Source organism: Dermacentor variabilis, chromosome 2 (assembly GCF_050947875.1).
Source record: "Dermacentor variabilis isolate Ectoservices chromosome 2, ASM5094787v1, whole genome shotgun sequence".
NCBI classification, from domain to species: domain Eukaryota; kingdom Metazoa; phylum Arthropoda; class Arachnida; order Ixodida; family Ixodidae; genus Dermacentor; species Dermacentor variabilis.
The window spans coordinates 28,380,295-28,400,680 of record NC_134569.1 but is presented as its reverse complement, the minus strand read 5'-3'; the positions used below and the strand labels follow the sequence as shown (position 1 = coordinate 28,400,680).

General features: G+C 44.4%; 1 protein-coding gene across 8 annotated transcripts in view; it reads right to left on the bottom strand.

Annotated features, from left to right (window-relative positions):
- Fmr1 (synaptic functional regulator FMR1) overlaps positions 1 to 20,386 on the bottom strand; it is a 73,311-nt gene that overhangs the window by 36,110 nt on the left and 16,815 nt on the right. For 4 of the 8 annotated variants that reach the window (XM_075680016.1, XM_075680018.1, XM_075680020.1 and 1 more), the window contains exons 6-7: positions 19,786 to 19,902; positions 2,981 to 3,025 (exon numbers count right to left, since the gene is read on the bottom strand). In XM_075680016.1, the coding sequence (XP_075536131.1) occupies positions 2,981 to 3,025; positions 19,786 to 19,902 (162 nt within the window). The remainder of the gene's footprint in view (positions 1 to 2,980; positions 3,026 to 19,785; positions 19,903 to 20,386) is intronic. The other 4 variants (XM_075680023.1, XM_075680019.1, XM_075680021.1 and 1 more) reach the window with 1 other exon arrangement.

The following is a 20,386-nucleotide window of genomic DNA, read 5'->3' as shown; positions in this document are numbered from 1 at the left end:
TTTTGCTTGTAATTTTGGCCCACAGCCTTCTATAAAAGAACACACTTCATTGTTTCTTTGTAATCAAGCTGAATGGAGTGTTCCTTCATAAAAACCAGGCAGTAACACCCAGAATAATGCTGTTTACGATGACTGCTCAGTGAATGCCATTAAATTCAAATACTGTACTGGGTAAATAAGATTTTCTAGACATTTTACTCTGCATAGCTGCGAGTACACCCAAGATGCAGAGTCACAAAAATAATTGTTAAGAGGAAGCTTTAGCTCGGGTGCTCCTATCTAAATGCATGCAAAAGGAGAATTCCTTTTTCTCGGCAACCACTGCACCAAATTTGACGAGGTTCATTGCATTTAAAAGAAAAACCTAAAATCTAGTGACTGTTGGTTTTGAATTTTTTATTTAGGTCGTCAATGTTTTTTAAAAATAGGCAAAAATAGCAAATTTTCAGAAAACGAAACTATCAAGTTTACAACTCCGTATCTTGGCAATAAGAAATGATATCACAATAATGCAAATTGCATCTCATAGTACATCTTAAGCAGACAAAATTGATATCTTACATACGAATCTCAAAAAACTTAGTAATGTGCAAATACAGCTTTTGCAAAACCCTTGTACACAACATAACAAATTCATGTATTATATAAATTGACATAGAAAATTTGTCTGTTTTAAACGATCTAACGGATTCCGTTTACAGAACGGCTATATCTGTTCTTGAAGGTGACCTATCAATTTGTAAGCTTCATGCTTCTATTTTTCTCAAACTTTCGAATTTTAAAAAATTCTTTCAATAAAATTAAGCCCCTAAATCAAAATGCCACTTCCAACAGTCAGTAGAATTTAACTTTCTCTCTCGAATGCAGCAAATTTCCTTAAGATCGGTCCAGGGGCTATCTCAAAAAAGCGTTTTTGCGTTTTACATGTATTTGAATGGGTCGAGTCAGAGTTGGGCCCGAGCTAAAGCTTCCTCTTAAGTTTATTTTCTCATCACTGCCCCGGCCCTAGGGGGGTTTACCATGATAGAAAGACAATCTCCAGAAATGCAACTCAAGTACGATTTAGGGCTCATTCACACCGGTGACTGACAGTGGTCGCAAATGGTCGCAAACAGTTGCTTTTCTCAAAAAGCGACCATTTTGGGCCAGTTGCTCTCTGCGCGATTTTTCAGTCGCGCAACCGTGGTCACAAAACTAATAAACCAATCAGCGGTGCACCGGAAGTGATCTTTCGTGTCTACATCCGCCCTCCTTCCGCATTGCTTTTAAATTCCGCGGAGATTCCGAGAGTTCTCGCTGAGAACGATAATCTCCGGGATTGAGACTTGCGGGTCGCGCTCAGCCGGGCTTGCCGGTGTGAACATCAGTCGCCTTCAGTCGCTTTTTGATTGCGAGTCGCAAATGGTTGCGCGACCTTCTCAAGTCGCCGGTGTGACTGAGCCATTAGTCATCACTGTGTCTTCAGCTACATGAAGATTATAACAGGGAGACAAAACGTTTACGCCAGAAAGATAACGAAAATTTGCTCCAATGCTGAACTAATGAAATGCAACAGTCCCCTTCAGTACATTTAGTGCCTTATGTTGTGTTAGATGGACCTGTTCATTCATGGATACATAAACTGAAGGGTGCTGGAAGCAGAGAGCACGTGCTTTACACCATTTCTTGAAGCACATGTGCTTCACTGCACTGCAACCCACAATGAAGGCAGAGTGCCAAGTACTGGTGCATACTATGAATCCCTCCCATGCTGGTTGAATAGCAGCAATATTGGTGGCTTAATGTGGACAACAGCACAAGCATTTTTTCCGCTAGTAATCTTGGTGTACTGAACAATGGTCCAGCTTATACAAAACTGCCACATGGCACATATATCATGCACCTTAATCATGCAGTAGCCCATTGACATGCTGGGATGTGTAAAGCAAAATGGTAACCATGTATGGATTAGGCAGAAAAGGCGGCTATTCCGCCAAAGGTACCGATGTGCACTACTGATGTGTTTAGGCTTTCAAAATTTGATTTCAGCAAGGATGCTATGTAATATACAAACACCAATTAGGCCCCACAGTCGAAGCCATACAGATGACTTGTGAGACAAGTGTGCTCCTTAAATAAAAAGGGTTTAATAACACTTGCGCTATTTGAGTCACCCTATACAATCCAGCTTAGAGATGGTTTTGCCCATTTCACAATCAATGTGCTTCTGCATTTCTATGTAACAGTGAACTAAATTCAACTATCATAATTACTGTTCAATTTCAGTGGAAAGTCAATGCCATTACTTGAGCAGATGAGAAGCTTACAGCTGTATGGAAATTCATGCTGTTTATGTGTCACCCTAGTGCATGCAAGCAGAATGTCAATCCTGCGTTGAAGTGCCCCATCTTCTACTCCATGGACTATTCATGCAGTTAGTCTAATCAGCCATGCACACTCTTATGGAAAATATGTGCCTTAACCACAAAGTACACCTGCACGCAAATGCACATGGATGACAGGTGCCTCGAAAACTGTTCATGTGTGCATACACGCACGTGTGCAAGTCTCGAGCAAGCAGGTCAAAAAAAAGAAAAAAAGGAAAGGGGAAAGAAAGCTGAACGATGGCTGGGCAAATGCTAGAGTGGAGTTGTCGAAGCTTATCTGTACACCTGTGCTATGAGAAGGCACTTTTACCATGCGACCTGTAGTCCATGCACATTCACTCACAAATGTACAAGAACGGTACATGTGTGAACACAAGTTGCATATAAACACAGTTTTAGTTGAGGGCAGTCAGTACATCCACGAAAAATACACATCACAAGCACAAATTAACATTCTGTAAGGCATTACTTTTTCAGAGACTTTCTCAGGCATGTTCGCGCTGGACGAGTCATGCACACAAAGCAAGCTGAGGTTCCCATGCTCAACACCATGCTACAGCCCAGCACACGAACGCGCGCGCACACGCAGGCATGATAAGGGTTAGCACACACACCTTTTGCTTTGAATTGGGGTCGCCTCTCTGAGAAGACTTACGACTCTGCAAAGGGAAATGTCGCAAAGCACACGCTGGTTGGCACAGCAGCTGTTAAAAGTGAAAGTCCTGTCGGCTAAGCAAAGGGCACATGTTCCACACAGCTTGCCTTGCCTCACACAAGCGCCTAGCAAGAAAAGCACAGCTCAAGCTGGGGGACCATGGCAGCAATTATGTGGAAAAAAAAAGCATGTTCATCTTAGTTACCATTTGCTGTAGCTGGAGAATGAGGCAGACAGCAATTAAACAGCTCAGCACTGAATAACTTGTAACAGTTGAAAGCCTGGATATCAAAGCTGCCAAAGGACTCTGTGCAACATGACTCCCTGTAGCATGTAACATGACTCCCTGTAGCCTAGGAGTTCCCAGCTAAAAAAACATTAGGGCTGCCTCCAAGATGGCTGTAACACTGTCTTAAGTCGAACACTCTTCTGCATTTCTATTTTGATACAGTTTGCAGAATAGGGAAAAATTTTGGCCTCGAATGATACAAGCTAGTTGTTAACATTTTTTTTTTTCATGATTTAAGAAAGGGCTCCCTGTGAGTGCAGCCAGCAGTGCACAGCAATGACACAGTGGACTTCTATTGCAGAACTTTTGCACAGACACTGCTATGAAAAAATGTGGTGAGGGGTTATTCTTGACAATTTTAGCAGCTTATTCTTGCTGCACAGCTGAAGCCAGCCCAAAGACCTTAAAAACAACGAAGATGCTTTCTGCTATGCATGTAATTGTCAGAAAACAATATGGCACAAGCAAGTAATGATCTAAGTCCATTGTACGTGCCGTGACTACAATTGCAATGACAAGTAGGTCATACCAAACACGTGCACTTGGTGTTCCATCATGCTACTTACAAATGTTCTTTCCATCAATCACTGTACATCAATGTAATGCATAAAACAGTATGAGGCAATACTGATGAATGGAAAAGCCAGGTGGTGGCACTACCTCAGTATCGTTGGAAAAAGAGGGGCCAAATTGGAAGTGTAAACAAGCGTGTAGAATTATTTGCATGAGCTAGCCAAAAGCAACTAATGCTGCTTGTGTCTTTCCTTCTCATAAATGCCTCCTAAAATGTGAACTCCGAGGATGGCTGGCTGCTCTACATAAGAGAAGACTGAATTACCATCTGCTGTGATTCACTATGTAAAGTCTGACATAGCTTTCTACCACCATTTATGTGCACAGGCACATTCTTTGCTCCATAATAGGAAGTAAACTGATATGAAACATACTGCCCAATGCATGCAACAGCCAGAAGCCAAATAAAAACACTTCTGTTCAACTCATAAATCATTAGAAATACAAGTCTAACAATTTTAGAAGCACTGCCATTTTGCAGTTATCAATGCAAGAGGAAGAAACTAGTAGGTGCACAAACAAACATGTCCAACAATTTTACTCAAGACTCCACACCAAGAAAAATGGCAAATGTTGCCACATTGCAATCCTTCACACAGCAATTAAAAGCTTCAAATACTAATAAGCAACCCTAGTTAAAAAGAAGCAGGTCTTAAAATTTTTAACAGATGTACTTTCACAGCTTGGCTATTATAGCATTCTACAAGACTTCTGGACACCTGCATAAACAACTACACAGCAGAGGCCCTTAATACTGTAGCATCTACACAGCTACAGTAGCCTCAGTCTTTACAAATCCACTGACCAACTAGCATAACTTCTCTGTATCAGAAAAATTGATCAAAATTGCACAAACTTCATCGAAAGCACAAAAGAATATTTTTCAAGAAGAGATTTTCTTCGTGAAAACAGCCTAAAGGTATGCTTGCAAGAATCTCCTGAGATACCCAGCTCTATCGGCAACAGTGCCACAGCTGTTGGCTCCCTTCATTTGAAATGATCCGACTCGGGTCTACTATAAAACTCTTAGCTGCAAATGTGGAAGCCAAGTGTGCTTTCATTCAACTTGTCATTGTCACCTTGACCAGAAAGACAAAATGTTGAAGGACGAAAGTGCTACGAAACTGGCTTCTAGCAAATTCACTCAACCCTTCTCTGCATAGTGAATTACATAAACCAGGATGTTGGGTGTTTGACAATGGCTACATTAAAACTGCTCACAGACACTATATCATACACGGTAAAAATAGGAGCTATGAGAAGTGCTGCAGTCTAGAACTCCAGATTTGTTTTGACTACCTGTGGCTAATAATAACATGCACATAAATCCAACAAGCACAATGGTATTTTTGCTTTCTGACCAACATCAAAATGCACCTGCTCAAATTGATATTATATACATACACACTAAAAAAAAAAAAAGAAAAAAAAAGATGAAAGAAAAACTAGATCCTTTAGAACAATTAAGATCAAAGATGTAGAAGAAGTGGTTAAGATGACACACAAGTGCATGACATCATGTTATATCTAGCACGTAGTTATGCATTTCTTAGTGATGTGATGAAATCACATGATCGAAAGACTTGGGCCCCTCACCAGGTCTGGCCATTTTGAGCTGACGGGTGCCATGCATACAATGCATGCCAACGATTGTGTCTGCTAAGTATTACATCGCTATGCGCCGCGGAAAGAGTTGAAATTTCAAACTGAACACTCTTTGGCCTTCTCCTGGCAGGTACCGTGCTCCCAGCCGGAGAGTCGACGCATATCGCACAAGTGCGCTACGTACATCACACTGCTATGACTCCGCTCGTAGTGACCCGTTACATCAAGAATTATTACAGTGCAGCTGTTAGAACCTCGCTGGGTTTCTCTTGACGTGCACAGTTTCGTAAAGCTGGGGGAGAGAGAGCTTAGAGAGTGGAGCCTAGCGGGGACACAGGTGGTGCGACATCGTTGCTCTCAAAAAAAAAAAAAAAAAAAAAAAAAAAAGCCCGTGTGCCTGCTTTGGCAATCCTCTTTTTTTTTTTTTTTTGCCACTGCGAAAAAAAAGTATGTGTGGCTCTGCTATCAAAAACACCAGACACCAGCGGAGCTGGGGAAGCCAAGGAAAAGTTAGACAAAGTGTGCGGTTTGGCACTACTTTACTGGCCTTCCCTCAGCTGCACTGGTCTCTGGTGTTTGCGATAGCAGAGCCATGCATAACTTTTCAAGGCAACATCTGTTTTTTGTGTAATCTGTTGCTTCAATTGATGAATTAAACTTCAGAGAAATAATAAAACACACAAACCGAATTTCTGTGTGTTCTTGTATTACTCCGCGATGCAGCAAGAGAGAAGAACCGTTTTGTCTGCTTGTTCCGACGTCATGCATTCATGTGCGCAGACAACAAAAGTGTGTAATTTTCTGTGTTCCAGTACGCGATCATGCTCTATGAACAGCTCGTGTCTTCCTTAGTATTCCCGTAGCACTGGATTCTACCACTAGTCAGGTGTTCTCGTACACAGAGCAGAAAATCTTGCACTGCGCGAAACAACACAAACGGAACAGCTTACGCGTGATGCTGTCAGTGGAAGTGCACTGCACAGCAAAAAAGCGAAGGGAAAAAGAAAAGGCTGGGCCTGCGACTTATGTGTTAATCGATCCTTGAGCACCGATACGAGAGAATGCAGGGAACGAATTTCGCTTGCAGGGGCTAGATGGGGCAAGTGGAGAGAGTCTCTTGGCAGTGGCTCTTGCCTCCTGAAATCGTGGGTTCGCGGCACTGAAGTACAGTCGCCGACTGATTTTTCAGACTCCAAAAATTCGGACATGCTTGATTATTCGGTTTGCTTCGCAGCACCGCCATTCTCGCCATAAACCATAATGTATAACAACTGCCGAAAGTTTGGACACCTTACAACCTCTTGCCTGATTTTTCGGACACTCCTCAAGCCAATTCGATCGAGATCACCATGCACTGACTCTGACCGTTGCATGGTTTGACTTGCTGAATGCCACTTTTGTTTTGAACGGAGCTTCCTTGCTGGCCCACGAAGTGGCACTACTGCAAATCCCCGCTCATCATCATCGTTTCTGCCTGGTTCGTGGCTACAGTAATGGCTACAGCAGTTCCAGTCTCAGCTTAGTAAGCCATGTCAAGACAATTCAGCAGCTGATTTGTTTTCGTGCACGACGCTGCAGGTAGGCGACGTTTTTCGTTTGTGCGACTGATGTCGGCATGACGGCGCGGTGACGTTTGCTTTGTGTGCTGTGTCATGGTTGCGGTGATCCAACGCGGCATACAGAAACATCGCGTCAAGTGTCTAATTGCGTCGACAGTGCCCGCGCAAACTGCGCTGGGGAATGCCGGCAAGCGGGTGCCGAGAGGCCTAGGATTTGTCACCTTCCGATGTGCTCCCTACTGACGCCGAAAATGTTCTGCCAAGCATTGCGATTCCGGACACCGTCTCATTTGACAGTTTAAAAAGTGCTGACACTGCTGTACTGACATGTGCAGAACTCGACGACGGCGAGATCATTCGTCAGGTTTCTGCTGCACTGCCGGACGATGACTCCGAGTCAGAAGATGACGCACCATGTGCTACGCTGCCGTCGCATGCGGAGCGTGTACAAGCAGTGACTGTGCTTTCAGCTGCCTATAGTGACCGTACGACCCTCTCCGAGATTCAGGCTTACCCGATTGCGCGTAAAAGGAACAGTGTGCAATGGCGCATTCACGATTTCTTCGAGCCTACTGCCGAGGCTGAATAAATGTGTGGAAATAAAGGATTTAGTTTTTTTTTCTTAATCTGCTTTTTCAGACACGTGTTTATTCGGACATTTCCGCAGTCCCCGTGAGGTCCGAATAAACGGTCGGCGACTGTATTTCTATCATGGCTATTAATGAACCAATTTGAAAAATTATTGCGACAGAATGCCCCCTACTGTGCATGTAACTTCCTGGATATAACTGAAATTTGCTATGTGGCCTGGTGAGGGGCTCTTTAAACGGGCCTTTTTTTCCATTATATGCTGGAAGTTGTTACGTACCCTCTAGATGGCATTCTTCCTCAATAATTTTTCAAATTGGTTTATTATTAAAGATAAAAATACGTGAAGTGCTGTGAACCATTTTAGGAGGTGAGCTTCGCTGCCAAGAGCCGCCTTTCATTTACCCCCCCCCCCCCCCCCGCCTAGACTCCACAAGCGAAATTCTTTCCTTACCTTCTCTCATACTAAAGCGGGAGGAATGCGCGATGCTTACATGATATCCCTGCCTTTTTTCTTCTTTTTTTTTGTGCATGTGTGAGCGTGTTTTTTTTCTGTGTGGAGCACTTTTGGTGATAGTCTCATGCATGAGCTGTAGCATTTTGTCTTGTTTTGCGCAGCACACAATTTGCGCAGCACACAATTTGCGCAGCACACACAAGAGCACCTGACTAGTGCTACAAGTCAGTGCCACACAAGCAGATCAAAGAGCACAATCACATGTTGAAACTCGGTAAAAAATTATAGTTTCATCTTCAATTACACAACATGGGGAAAAGCAGATTAAGCAGGAGCCCATCCTTCTTGATACAGCACAGAGTAAAACTGACTTGCAGAAACTCAGTTTATAGTTTATTATTCCTCAGTTTATTATTTCTCTAAACATTAAACCGTCCATTGAAGCAACAGATCAAACAAATAACTCCTGTAGCGTTGCAAAATTCTCAAATCATGTGTCGCGGTGAGTGACATTTCAGCAATGCAAATTAGGTATGGAGCACTTGTGTGTCTGAGCTCAACTCTCGCTGGGAGTGTATCTCCCTTGAGAAGGGTGCACGGTGTTTCGTTTGACATTTTAGCTGTTTCCGTGGCACACAGTGGTGCAATAGTATTCAGACACAATGGTCACCGCACATTGTATATACTGCGCTTGTTTATTTAATATAGCCAAACCTGGTGAGGGGTCCTTTGAGAGCCTCAAAGGTTACCTCTGTCAGCATTTTGACAGCAGCTTATATAGGACAGGGTATGGGTGTATTAGCCTTGACAAAGGCTACAAGTAACACTATCTTATTTAGCACGTACAGGCAACAATATATTAAAAAGAATATCAGTAAAACTTAAAATGACGCCGCTTTTTCTACCATTATATAGTATTCATGCCCAATTTATGGTAGCCTACTGCATTAGGTAGGTATACAAGTGTTCTTCCTGTTTTATAAATACTTGAGACACTGCACGTCTAATTTCACTCCAGGTGATGGCCCTGTGGTCAATGCCTATATCTTTCACAAAGTGCAGCTAGCTTTCAGAATTCCAAAATTTTCAGAAAAAACACGCCATACTTTTATTACATACTTCCAACCAATTCCGCCTCCCAGCAGTGCCCGTGCTTTAAAGCATAGCCATGCAAGCCCCCCCCTCCCCATACCACAGGCCAAGGCTCCATAGAAACACAAATGTTAGTCTTTGCTGCTGTTTGTGCATGCAAGCCTCAGTCCCTGAACATGCCAAAGTGACATGATGCAAAACAACCAGGCATCCTCCTGTTACGATGACTATGCGCCATCCCAACCACCAATTCTACCTTAACAAGAAGAAATTCCACCAACCAAAGAGCTATGAAGAACACAATGCAAATGCGGAATCACACACTAATATACTTGTTATGAACACATAATGATAAGCACGCTACCACAAAAACCTGCGCTGTTGTCAAAAACCGGTGCACTGTTGTCTCTACAGTTCAAACCAGAATCACTTGGGGGCTATATTTACACTGCTTAGCAGTGAAATGCATAAGTATGCCCAAAGTTTTATTCTGGTCTACCAGACTTGTCTTTTGATCCTTGCTGCCACTTTCAACACTACACCACATTCAAAGGGGCAGTTGCAATTGTGTTGTTGCAACTACACTTAAAAACAACAGATGCCATTCATCGATGCAAGTTATGTAGTGAAATGGTTCATTACCTTTGTTTGTATTTAACATGAAATCTATGCAGAAACCTATTTTTCTTCTACCCACACAAATGTTGCAGCACTAGCAACCTTTCAGGAGAACCTGCATGCAACTGTTTCAAGGAACCTCTATATTTCCTACTTCAGAGAGCAGTAGCTCTAGAATGTGTATCTAACATTCACTTTTTACAACCAAGCTACATCTTCCCATTATTTCAGTGCTGGTGAGCCGATTGGTAGCAAGTTCACCCATCAAAACATAGTCGATTAGTTTAGCCACCTATATACACAATGAAATTTAAATACGGCAATTGAATGATTTTCTGGACATGCCTGATAATTCACACTATCGCAGCACCACCACATTCTCCATTGAGTTTAATGTATAACAATGTCTGAAATTTCGGATGCTGAAACCTTTTTTCCATCCGTTGTATCGGAATTTATGCCATGACCACAGGTCCGAAAGAGCATTTTTCAATGTCACCTCCATTTTGATTATCTGGAGCCTTGAACAAGTGCCTCCATCCATAGCCACTGTGGTCACCATAACCATTTGTGTTTGGCCACATGGTGTTTGGTGTGCGATCATTTCGTGCTGTTGTGCACTCCGAAAAGCTAGGCCTAGCTGCCTTGACAACGCTACCAAGCTTCCTGCTGTTCAGTGCATAATTTTCATTGAAAGCATTTGTTGCTGTCAACAATGGAGCAGACTCCACCTTTGTCATCCTAGCTGATGGCTTCAAAGCATGGAAAGCAGAGCAAGGATCCAAGAATTTCGCAATGCAGACTCAAAAGTCAGCATCGCTGCAATACAGTGGTGTTACACAGTGAAGCATACAATATGTATTGCAGTGAAGCACACCGAGAGTAGAATGAGAAATGGTAAACTCGACGTCCAATTTTTCTGACTCCTTAGGAGCTGTGAAAAAGTCCGAAAAATAAATGCATGCCTTTTACTGCCTCCGAGGAGTTGAATCATCACAGGAACATCCAAAATCGCTCTGAGACCTGCTCGTACACTTATTAGGCATATCGGTGATTGTACTGTGACAGAAGACAGTGGGTGCACGTGTGTAATTAAGGAATACAGTTAAATCTGGATGTAACAAACCTCTAGATAACGAATTTTTGGACTTAACAACTTTTATTTAATTTCCCAATGCCCCCCCTCCCCCCCCATAGAAGCCCATGTATTTCTGACCTCTGTGTAATGAAGGCATTACGGCACTTGACCTTGTTGTAATGAATTTTTGACACTCATCATTTATTATCATGAACAGTAGCTCTACTCAAAATTTAAGTAAATAATGCATAACTTTTGTAGTTGATAAATAAGGCAAGCAGCCGATCACGAGAGGAACGTATGCGATCGCAGCGAGCCAGGGCAATCAATCCAGTGTGCCGCGATAATGATTAAAGCCGCTACCTCCCCTAGCGCAGCTCTCCCAAGGGTTAGAAGCAGGAGGTTGCTTCCCAGTTCAACATCCCAGCCAGCACCCTGTCGACTATCTTGAATGAGAAAGGGCACAATGGGCACAAGTTCAAAGAAGAAAATGGGCACAATGGGCACAAGTTCAAAGAAGAAAAGGATGAAGTAGTCGACGTACACCAATATGAACAAAGCCCTGTTTACGTGGTTGTTGGACACACTGGCAGCAAATGTGCCCATAAGCGGCGTCATCTTACAGCAATGCAACAATGACAATGCATTACTGTCTTAATTTTGTTTAAATTTTCTGTTGCAGTTTATCATGAGAAGCCAACAAACACTGACACCAAGGACAACATAGCAACAACACCAACAACATACAGTAGAACCCTGTTGTTACGCTGCTCACTGCTGCGTTTTCCCGGCTGCTACGTTTTCATCCGGTCCCGGCATAGCTTCCACAGGATACAATGTATAAGGAACCCCGCTGTTACGTAGTAGCTGTGAAAACGTTCCCGCATGATACGTCACAACTTAGCACCCCGCACCAGCCTGCGCTAAAGTAGGCAACGCGTTCCAACCACCATTTTGGCTTTTGAAGAGTTTTGGCTGGGCTTGGCTATGGAACTGGCTGCAACAAGCCGCACGCCAGTTCGAGAGGCCGCCACTAAGTGGCCATTCGTGAAAAATGCTCTCACTATCATCACTGTGATTACGGTCACCGCATCGTTGTTGGACACGGAGGAAGGAAACTCAGGAGAGGCCCTGACGTCACTCTTTGTGAAGCTAACGTGAAGCCATTTGCTCATGGCATTGCTTCGCCTATCAGGCCCGCTCTCCTCTCTTGTTTACATTTCTTGCGAATCCGCGCTGCGCGCAACCGTGGTGCTCGGACGCGCGAGGTCCGCAGCAATAGGAAACAATCGTTAGCACGTTAGCATGATTACGCCAAAGAGGGCAAAATTTTCCGCGGATATTCTTTCATCCGTTGCCATTGCCGTGGCGCGGTGACGACGAGGAGCACGAGCCGCATGATGCCGGGGAGTTGCCAAATCCTAGCTTTGGAGAAGCCGTCGCGGCTCTGGACCTCCTCCGCAGGTACGTCGCACCTCACGGCGACGCTGACAGCAATGCGGCCTTCCAGGCTACTGAGGAACGTGTGGCGATTTCTAGCGAGTGAAAGAAATGGCAAGCCACCATTATAGACTTTTTTAAGTCCTAAGCGCACTCTGTGGAAATAGTCTATAGTTGAAGCTGCATTTTTTTCATTCATTTTCGGAGCTTTCCTCACTGTTGTGTTTTCCCGGCTGTTACGTTTTTTTCCCCCGGTCCGGCGAAAAATGTATGAACGGGGTTCCACTGTAGTTGTTTTCTCATCCACTTGAATTTCCATTAATTTATTGTTTATCTCATTTGTTAAGCATAAGTAATTTCCCCTATGTTGTCCTTGGTGTCAGTGTTGGCTTCTCATGATATGACTAATAAAAATCGGGACCCTCGGTTAACCCTCTCTTCTCGTTTATTACATAAAGAGGGTCTCGAATCCGGCAACATTGATGCCTTCAGGTAGCATGTGTGGGTTTATTGACCAGTTGCCTTCACCCAAAAAGATCCCGTTCTCGTGACGCCTGCGGCATAAAAGGATGTTCCACGTCCGCTGCTGAGGTATGCGAGTGGTGGCGCTGGCTAACACTCCCAGGGTTCTAATAGGACACATAAATAGCCAAGAAAGTGGATGGGGAAACAGCGCCGCAGTAGCTCAATTGGTAGAGCATCGCACGCGAAATGCGAAGGTTGTGGATTCGGTTCCCACCTGCAGCAAGTTTTCTTATCCACTTTAATTTCCATTAATTTATTGTTTCTTTATTTTATTTATTAAGCACAAGTAATCTCCCCTATGTTGTCCTTGGTGTCAGTGTTTGTTGGCTTCTCATGATATGACTAATAAAAATCGGGACCCTCGGTTAACCCCCTCTCTTCTCGTCCGTTGCAGTTTAAGATATTCGTATATTGTGTGCTCCCACCTTGATGTTACCTTAAGTTATGCATTGTTTACTTATTTCTGTGAATAATTTAATACATCTTTCTGTAACTGTCCCCCCCTGCAATAATGCCTTCAAGGTGACGAAGGTATTGTCAATAAATAAATAAATAAATAAATAAATAAATTGTGACGAAGAAGATGGGCAGGCTGAAAAGCCGTGTTGCCATCATGTTCACACGACGTCATATTAAATTGGGACTTTCTCTCCACACATCATGCGATCATTGACTGCGCCCGCGCTGAAATCGAGCTGTTTCAGTTTTCGACCAATATCATCACTGACCATAAGGACCATTGTCGCAAAGTCGCTGTTTCAGACGACACCATTATACCTGCCTGGTCTTCCACTCTTGTCAGTATCTACTGCTTATCATCCACAGACCAATGGCTTAACAGAACGATTCAACAGAACTCTTGGTGACATGCTATCAATGTATGTTGCATCTGACCACTCCAACTGGGACCTTGTACTTCCGTTCGTCACTTACGCATATAACACTGCCTCTCAAGCCACTACCGGATTCTCACCATTCTTTCTGCTTTACGGCCGCCATCCCTCCAGCACCATTGATACAGTTCTCCCGTACCGGCCAGACCCTGCTGAATGCTCACCTGTTTCTACGGTTGCTCAGCACGCCGAGAAATGCCGCCAACTGGCCCGTTCTTTGACGTCTGCTCAACAGTGCCGCCAAAAAGAACTCCATGACCTCAATCCTCCCCCTCACCCCCCCTTCCCCGTCGACTCACTAGTGTGGCTTTGGGTCCCGCCTGTTGCTGCTCCTGGCCTTTCGTCCAAGCTCCTCCCGAAGTACCACGGACCCTACCGCGTGGTTGCACAAACATCACCAGTGAACTACGTGGTCGAACCCGTATCGCCATCTTCCGATCTGCGTCGTTGGGGGCGAGAGACTGTGCACATTGACCGCCTGAAGCAGTATTACGATCCGCCCACCTCTTCCTAGGTCGCCAGGATGGCTACTCTTCAATTCCGGGGGTGATTGTGACGAAGAAGATGGACAGGCTGAAAAGCCGTGTTGCCATCGCGTGGCACGTACCCAGTTCGTTCGCTGGCTGCGTCCTACCTACTGGTGCTGAGTTTGTCGCTGCTGCTCTACGAGCCGAATAAACCCCCCTTTACAAAATAAATAAATCTCAGTAACGAAAGAATTACTGGCAGCTACTCCATTGTACTGGAAACAATATGCACTAGGTTTCCTTAGACTAACGCAACTGCTCTTTTTTGAAGCCTTGGTGTATGATAGTTGGGGAACACTATAATTCACTCAGTAACCGAAATGAGGCCAAGCTGGATTCACTCGAAATCGGAATGAACAGCAGTCATACACAGCAGCGCTTATACTTGGGCCCACGGAAAGAAAGAAAAGAAAAAGAGGCTGCAGTTTCGCAGGAAAGGCGAACCAGTATTAGTGATAGCCAAGTATACTGATGCATGCAGGGACAACTCGGTCTAGCCAAAAAGTGGAATCTCCTCCGATATCTTATGGGCCCGGAAAAGAGTAAATCCGAGCAGAGGAAATACCTCAATAAGATCACTCACCAACACCAGGGCACAAACAACGAGCTCCTGAAAGAGCTCAGAACCCAGTACATAGGCACAAATGCACAAATCCCCCAGAAGCCATACGCAGGTCCGGAGAATCTTAACCTAGACGCACCCATTCTAGAGGCTAAAGTACGAGCCGCCATGCTGAAACTCCGAACTAAACCTGCACCAGGCCCCGTAGCGTAACAAATAAGACCCTCAGAAATCTAGACAACGCATCTATCGCTGCCCTAACAGAGTACTTCAACTGCTTTTGGGAAACAGGTTCTATCCCCTCGCAATGGAAGCATGCACAAATAATATTCATACCTAAACATGGTAAGCAACTACAGCTCGAGAACTTACGCCCAATCTCTCTGACCTCGTTCGTAGGAAAACTCATGGAGCACGTCATACTTAACTGCCTCCACAATTTTGTGGAGCACAACAATTTATCCCCGAACTCCATAATTGGCTTTCGTCAAAAACTTTCCACGCAAGACGTCATGGTTCAGCTTAAACATCAAGTTCTGGACCACATATCCAAGAATGGTACCCGGGCTGTCCTGGGCCTTGATCTTACAAAGGCCTTTGACAACATAGCGCACCATGCTATACTGGAGAATCTGCAGTACCTAGGTGTAAGCCAGAGGAACTACAACTACATCAAAGATTTCCTCAACCACCGCACAGCGGAACTAATAGGAGAACTACAATCGGACAAGAGGAAAGTCTTGGCACACCGCAGGGATCAGATTTGTCTCCCTTCTTTAATTTAGCAATGATCCGATTCTGGAACAACTTACCGTATTTACACGATTGTAAGTAGACCCCCCAAATCGCGTGACAGGGGAAAAAGAGAGAGAGAGAGCATACCCGAGGGCACATTCAATAACGAAAATTTATTAGTAGCTGACATGGTCACTGGACTACTCGTCTTCACTAGTGTTGCCATCGTCATCGTTGCTGCGGTTCGTCCCACAGCGCGTCGTGGTCCAGCAAAATTTCGCATTTGGCAAACGACCGCACCAGGACATCTTGTGGAACAGCAGCCCACGCCAAATGCACCCAACCACACACAGCCGTCAGGGGGGCTCTTTTGACAGGTCTGGCTAGCGTAATTTCGCTGTCTTCTGCCGCCAGCCGCTCGTTGTACTCACGGCGGAGCAGGGCCTTAAAATTAAGGCAAAAGTCCGGGCTTGTTTCATGACCATGTCGCACTTCACTACCAGGGACCGATCACGCATTTCAGCGACGTACGCCGCAAGTTTTGCCTGCAGCTCCGGAAAGCATCCAGACTTCGGCACGTGGGAACTTTGTCACTTGCCGTCACAGGTGAAAATTTCGCTTCGCTGCAGTCGCCACTCTCGCACCACCCGTTCAGAAACATCGAACTTGCGGCCCGCTGCGCAGTGATTTGTTTCTTCGGCGTAAAGGATCGCAGCCCTCTTGAACGCTGCTGTGAACGAGTGCCGAACGATTAGTGGGCCTGGAGCACTCATGATGACTGTGGAAGCATAGAAGTAGCACGTAGCCGGCAGTCAAGTGGAACGCGTCAAACCAATGCCTTTCAGCTGAGAAAGAGAAACTCGCGAGCGGTGTCAGCTCTTCCATGAACTGCTGATACTCCCCGCAAGCGCCTATCGATCCCCCCTCCCCATGAGTGATGCATGCACTGTAAAACTCTCAAAAATGTTGAAAGACCCTTCCGAAAAGCGAATAAACATGCGGGATAGCGAAAAGATACGGTTAGGGCCATAGAGCAAACATAAAATTGTAACTACATTGTAGCTCCCGTTGGTCTCGCTTTTTTGGCGGTGCCATGTTTTTGTTTCGATTGTAAGTCGACCCCCCCAACTTCAGACTTTCAAATTTTAAAAATGTGATCGACTTACAATCGTGTAAATACGGTAATCAGATTCCAGATAGATTTACACCAGTCTGTATGCCGACGACATCACCCTGTGGGTGGTTAAAGGTAGCGATGGAGATATAGAAACCAAGCTACAACAAGCTGTAGACACGGTTGAAAAGTATGTGCCCGACAAAGGCCTCGCCTGCTCTCCGCAAAAAACACAACTCTTCCTACTCAGAGCCCCTACAAACTGCAATTCCGACACTGCACCACCCCCAGAAATGACTATGCGAGCCGGAGAAGGCGCGATCCCGGTGGTGACCACCATCCGTGTACTCGGCCTCTTCATGCAAGCTCACGGGCGCAACAGCAACACAATAAACTAGAAGCATGCATTCAACAGACGATGCGACTCATCTCAAGAATTTCCAACAGACACTCTGGCATGAAAGAAGCCAACCTCGTAAGGCTGGTACAAGCCTTCGTGCTCAAAGGCATCACCTACATCACCCAGTACCTCTGCCTCAAAGCGGCTTAGAGAGAGAAAATAGAGGGAATTATACGGAGGGTTTATAAACAGGCTGTTGGGCTACCCATAAGAACGGCCAACGCTAAATTGCTAGCCCTAGGCGTGCACAACACCGTCAAGGAACAAACTTCAGACAAACACCGGATCTGTTCTGGTCGTGCCCAGCGGAAAATAACACAAATCACGAAATAAGTAGTACTGAGCAGTGGGAGGCCGTGTTGCTCAGCTCCAACCCTCACCTGCAGGCCAAGGTCATGAAAAGAGCTGAAGAAGCCACCCGGGCCCAGGGGCTCATGGCTGCCTAACAACAAGGTCATCCGTCAATACCTTCTTTTCAAATAAAGCCTTTACTCACTCACTTCTAACAATGACAGTGACAACACAAGGCTTTGATTGGTCACTTGGCTCCAAAAGTTTACTGCCCAAACCAAAAAATTTTGGTCCACATGTGTAGCCCAGAGCTCTCTAAAATAGCGTTAAATAGCCGCTCCCTATTGCGTTTTTCACGCAGTAACAAACTATACAGCTCTTGCACATTAAGTCCCATTGCTTATACATTTAGTAAATTTCAGACCAGTTACATTGTATACATTGTAAAGTTTGCTTCAGCGCTTTTTAGAAACTGGAAACCACCGTAACGTTTGACAACAGAATGATTGCCACTCGTTTTAACTCTTAAATGTTGCTCACGAGTGTGTCACGAGTTAAAAAAGAGAATTACGCATGCAGCTTCACTGCGTACATATCTTTCGCAGTACTGTTATGCTGCCACCATACCATACAGAAAAGCTAGCTTTGCAGTTTGGAAAGAGTTCCTTGACACAAGGCCTGCAGTGCAGCACGTTTTAGAGCACTGGTATCCCTTTTGCAAGCTTTTAACTAATTTAAACATTAAAAAGAAAAGTGTGCTCATCTTTTCTTGAAACAAACAATCAATTTCTTGCACACATCGGGAGGCAGAAATTACTTGTGAAACCTTTTACCATATCCTTTGCCTTTCATTATGGCACACAGCAGTAAATCCTAACGTGATCTCTGACAGGCTATCTGTAATCAACTTAAAAAAGCTAGTTTATCCCATGAATCTTTTAAAACAATTTTTTCAGCCTCTTATGGAGGCTAGGGAGGGCAAGTTATGGCATCTAGCATTGCAACTGCCACCTGTGCTCGTTTTTTACCTTTCTTGCCCTGCTCCTCTTCCTCTAGTCTCACTATTCAAACGGAAAACCTTCGCAAATTTAGTTTTCGTTTTATATTTGTGAATTTACTTGTTCACCACCAGTACAAATGCATTGTGCCTGCCAAAATGGCAGCACAACTGATGACACAGATTGTGAAAGCAGATTACAGAGAACAGGTTATAACTAGTGCCACTCTGCAGAACAGTTGAACTAGAGCAGGCGCGCTGGTTAAGGGACATCTGTAAATGTATGGAGTTCAGTAGGTTGTGAATTAGTCTACTGGATGTCTTCCCGTTTTTAATGTTTGCTCTATCAGCATGAAAGGACCAACTGCGAGGACACACCAAGTTCATCACGATGCACCATATAAAAGGAAAGTGATCATGTGTGTGGAGATGGACAGTAATTGGGCCGCATCATGGGCGTAGGGAGTTTTATGCGGGACTTGCGTGAAGAAAATTAGGGACGCCCACGATCTTCCACCCGCGCAGAATGCGAAAGGGGGTAAGAAAAAAAAAAAGGTAATTTGCACCACTGTTCTAGCCCTTCATTCTTATAGTGATTTCACAAATTTTGATGGCACCCACTCAAGCCTAGTTAATATTGCATGAAAACTGGCCTATCTTGAACAGTTACAACTGACTGCTCTACATCCTCGCCTATGCATGACAAGACAGCTAGCTGCTTGTGATTCACCTTCTCCATGAAAATGTGCTAGCATTTATAGGCCATTCACTTGCCTAACCAATCCAGTTACTGCACCAATTTCTGTCGGTAGAGAACTTTATGTGTGCTTGCCAGTCTCTCAATAATTAGCTGTCAATTATACAAGCTCTACCTTCTAGAAAACCAGTATGTTAAACAGCGAGAGTTACGGAATGTATTTTTTCTTCACTTTTGCAGTTTAAGAATTACACAATTTTCCAGGCAAACTAATAACCTGGCTTCAGTCAACACTACAGAATTATGTGCACATAGAAATCTGGCTGCTGTAGGCCTTCAGTCATGGTTACATGTTTCCCATAATGGCTACATAATGGGAGATAACTATGCACACACAACTGAAAGAAAAAAAAAAATTGTTTATGGCTCCTATAACATGTGGCTTTTCAGAGACAATACACTGATGAAGCTACTGCTCTCAAGCTAACATCTTTGCAGCACTCCAGTGTGTACTAGCTACCATGAGCTGCCATACAATGCAGATCTTTACTTGGGGTCTGCCCAGCCCAAGCTAGTTTTGTTGTACAGCACCAGACATTGCATGATGCATGCATAATTGGGGTTCAATTGGCCATTTTTGATCCCATATAACTCTTCGTTTCTGGTTCAACCTGAACTACACTAGGGCCATACTTATCCTAATTGAGGACAGCAGGAAACTCACCTCAAGTTGTCGGGCAGCCTCCTCTGTCTTACTGAGCAGAATCAACTTCTGCCGTAGGTTCCGGTAATAGATTTCACTCATCATTTCAGCCCGTTTCTTGGCTGCCTCTGAGCGGGCCTGCATGTTTACAGAACATATGCAAGTTTGCTTTCAACTGCATCATGCTACAATAGTGCCAAAACTTACACTCAAAACATTGTTTTCCTTATAAAACTGCCAAAACCCACAGTGCCAAATTTCACACAAGTTAAGCACTACCACTTTAGCTCCTCTTTCTATTATGACAAAGCGAGCATCACCAAGTGCACACCATAGACCCAGATGCTTCATAATGTGGACCACCCAGACTCGGAGGCAGTTATGTTGAAATGCCAGTTATACTTGCGGGCAACTTTTCTTGGCTATGCAGCGAACACTACGGGACTGAAGAGCACTTGTGGCACCGCTACCGAAAAGAAGAGCCGCAATTTTGTTCATGTTTTTTTTTGGTGGCAAAGAGAACATTACTGTGAAACTATATGCAACATTCACTGCTCTGCTACTCAAATTTAACTGTATTACTTAGTTTCAGGTGAAACTGTCATACGTATTACACATTCCT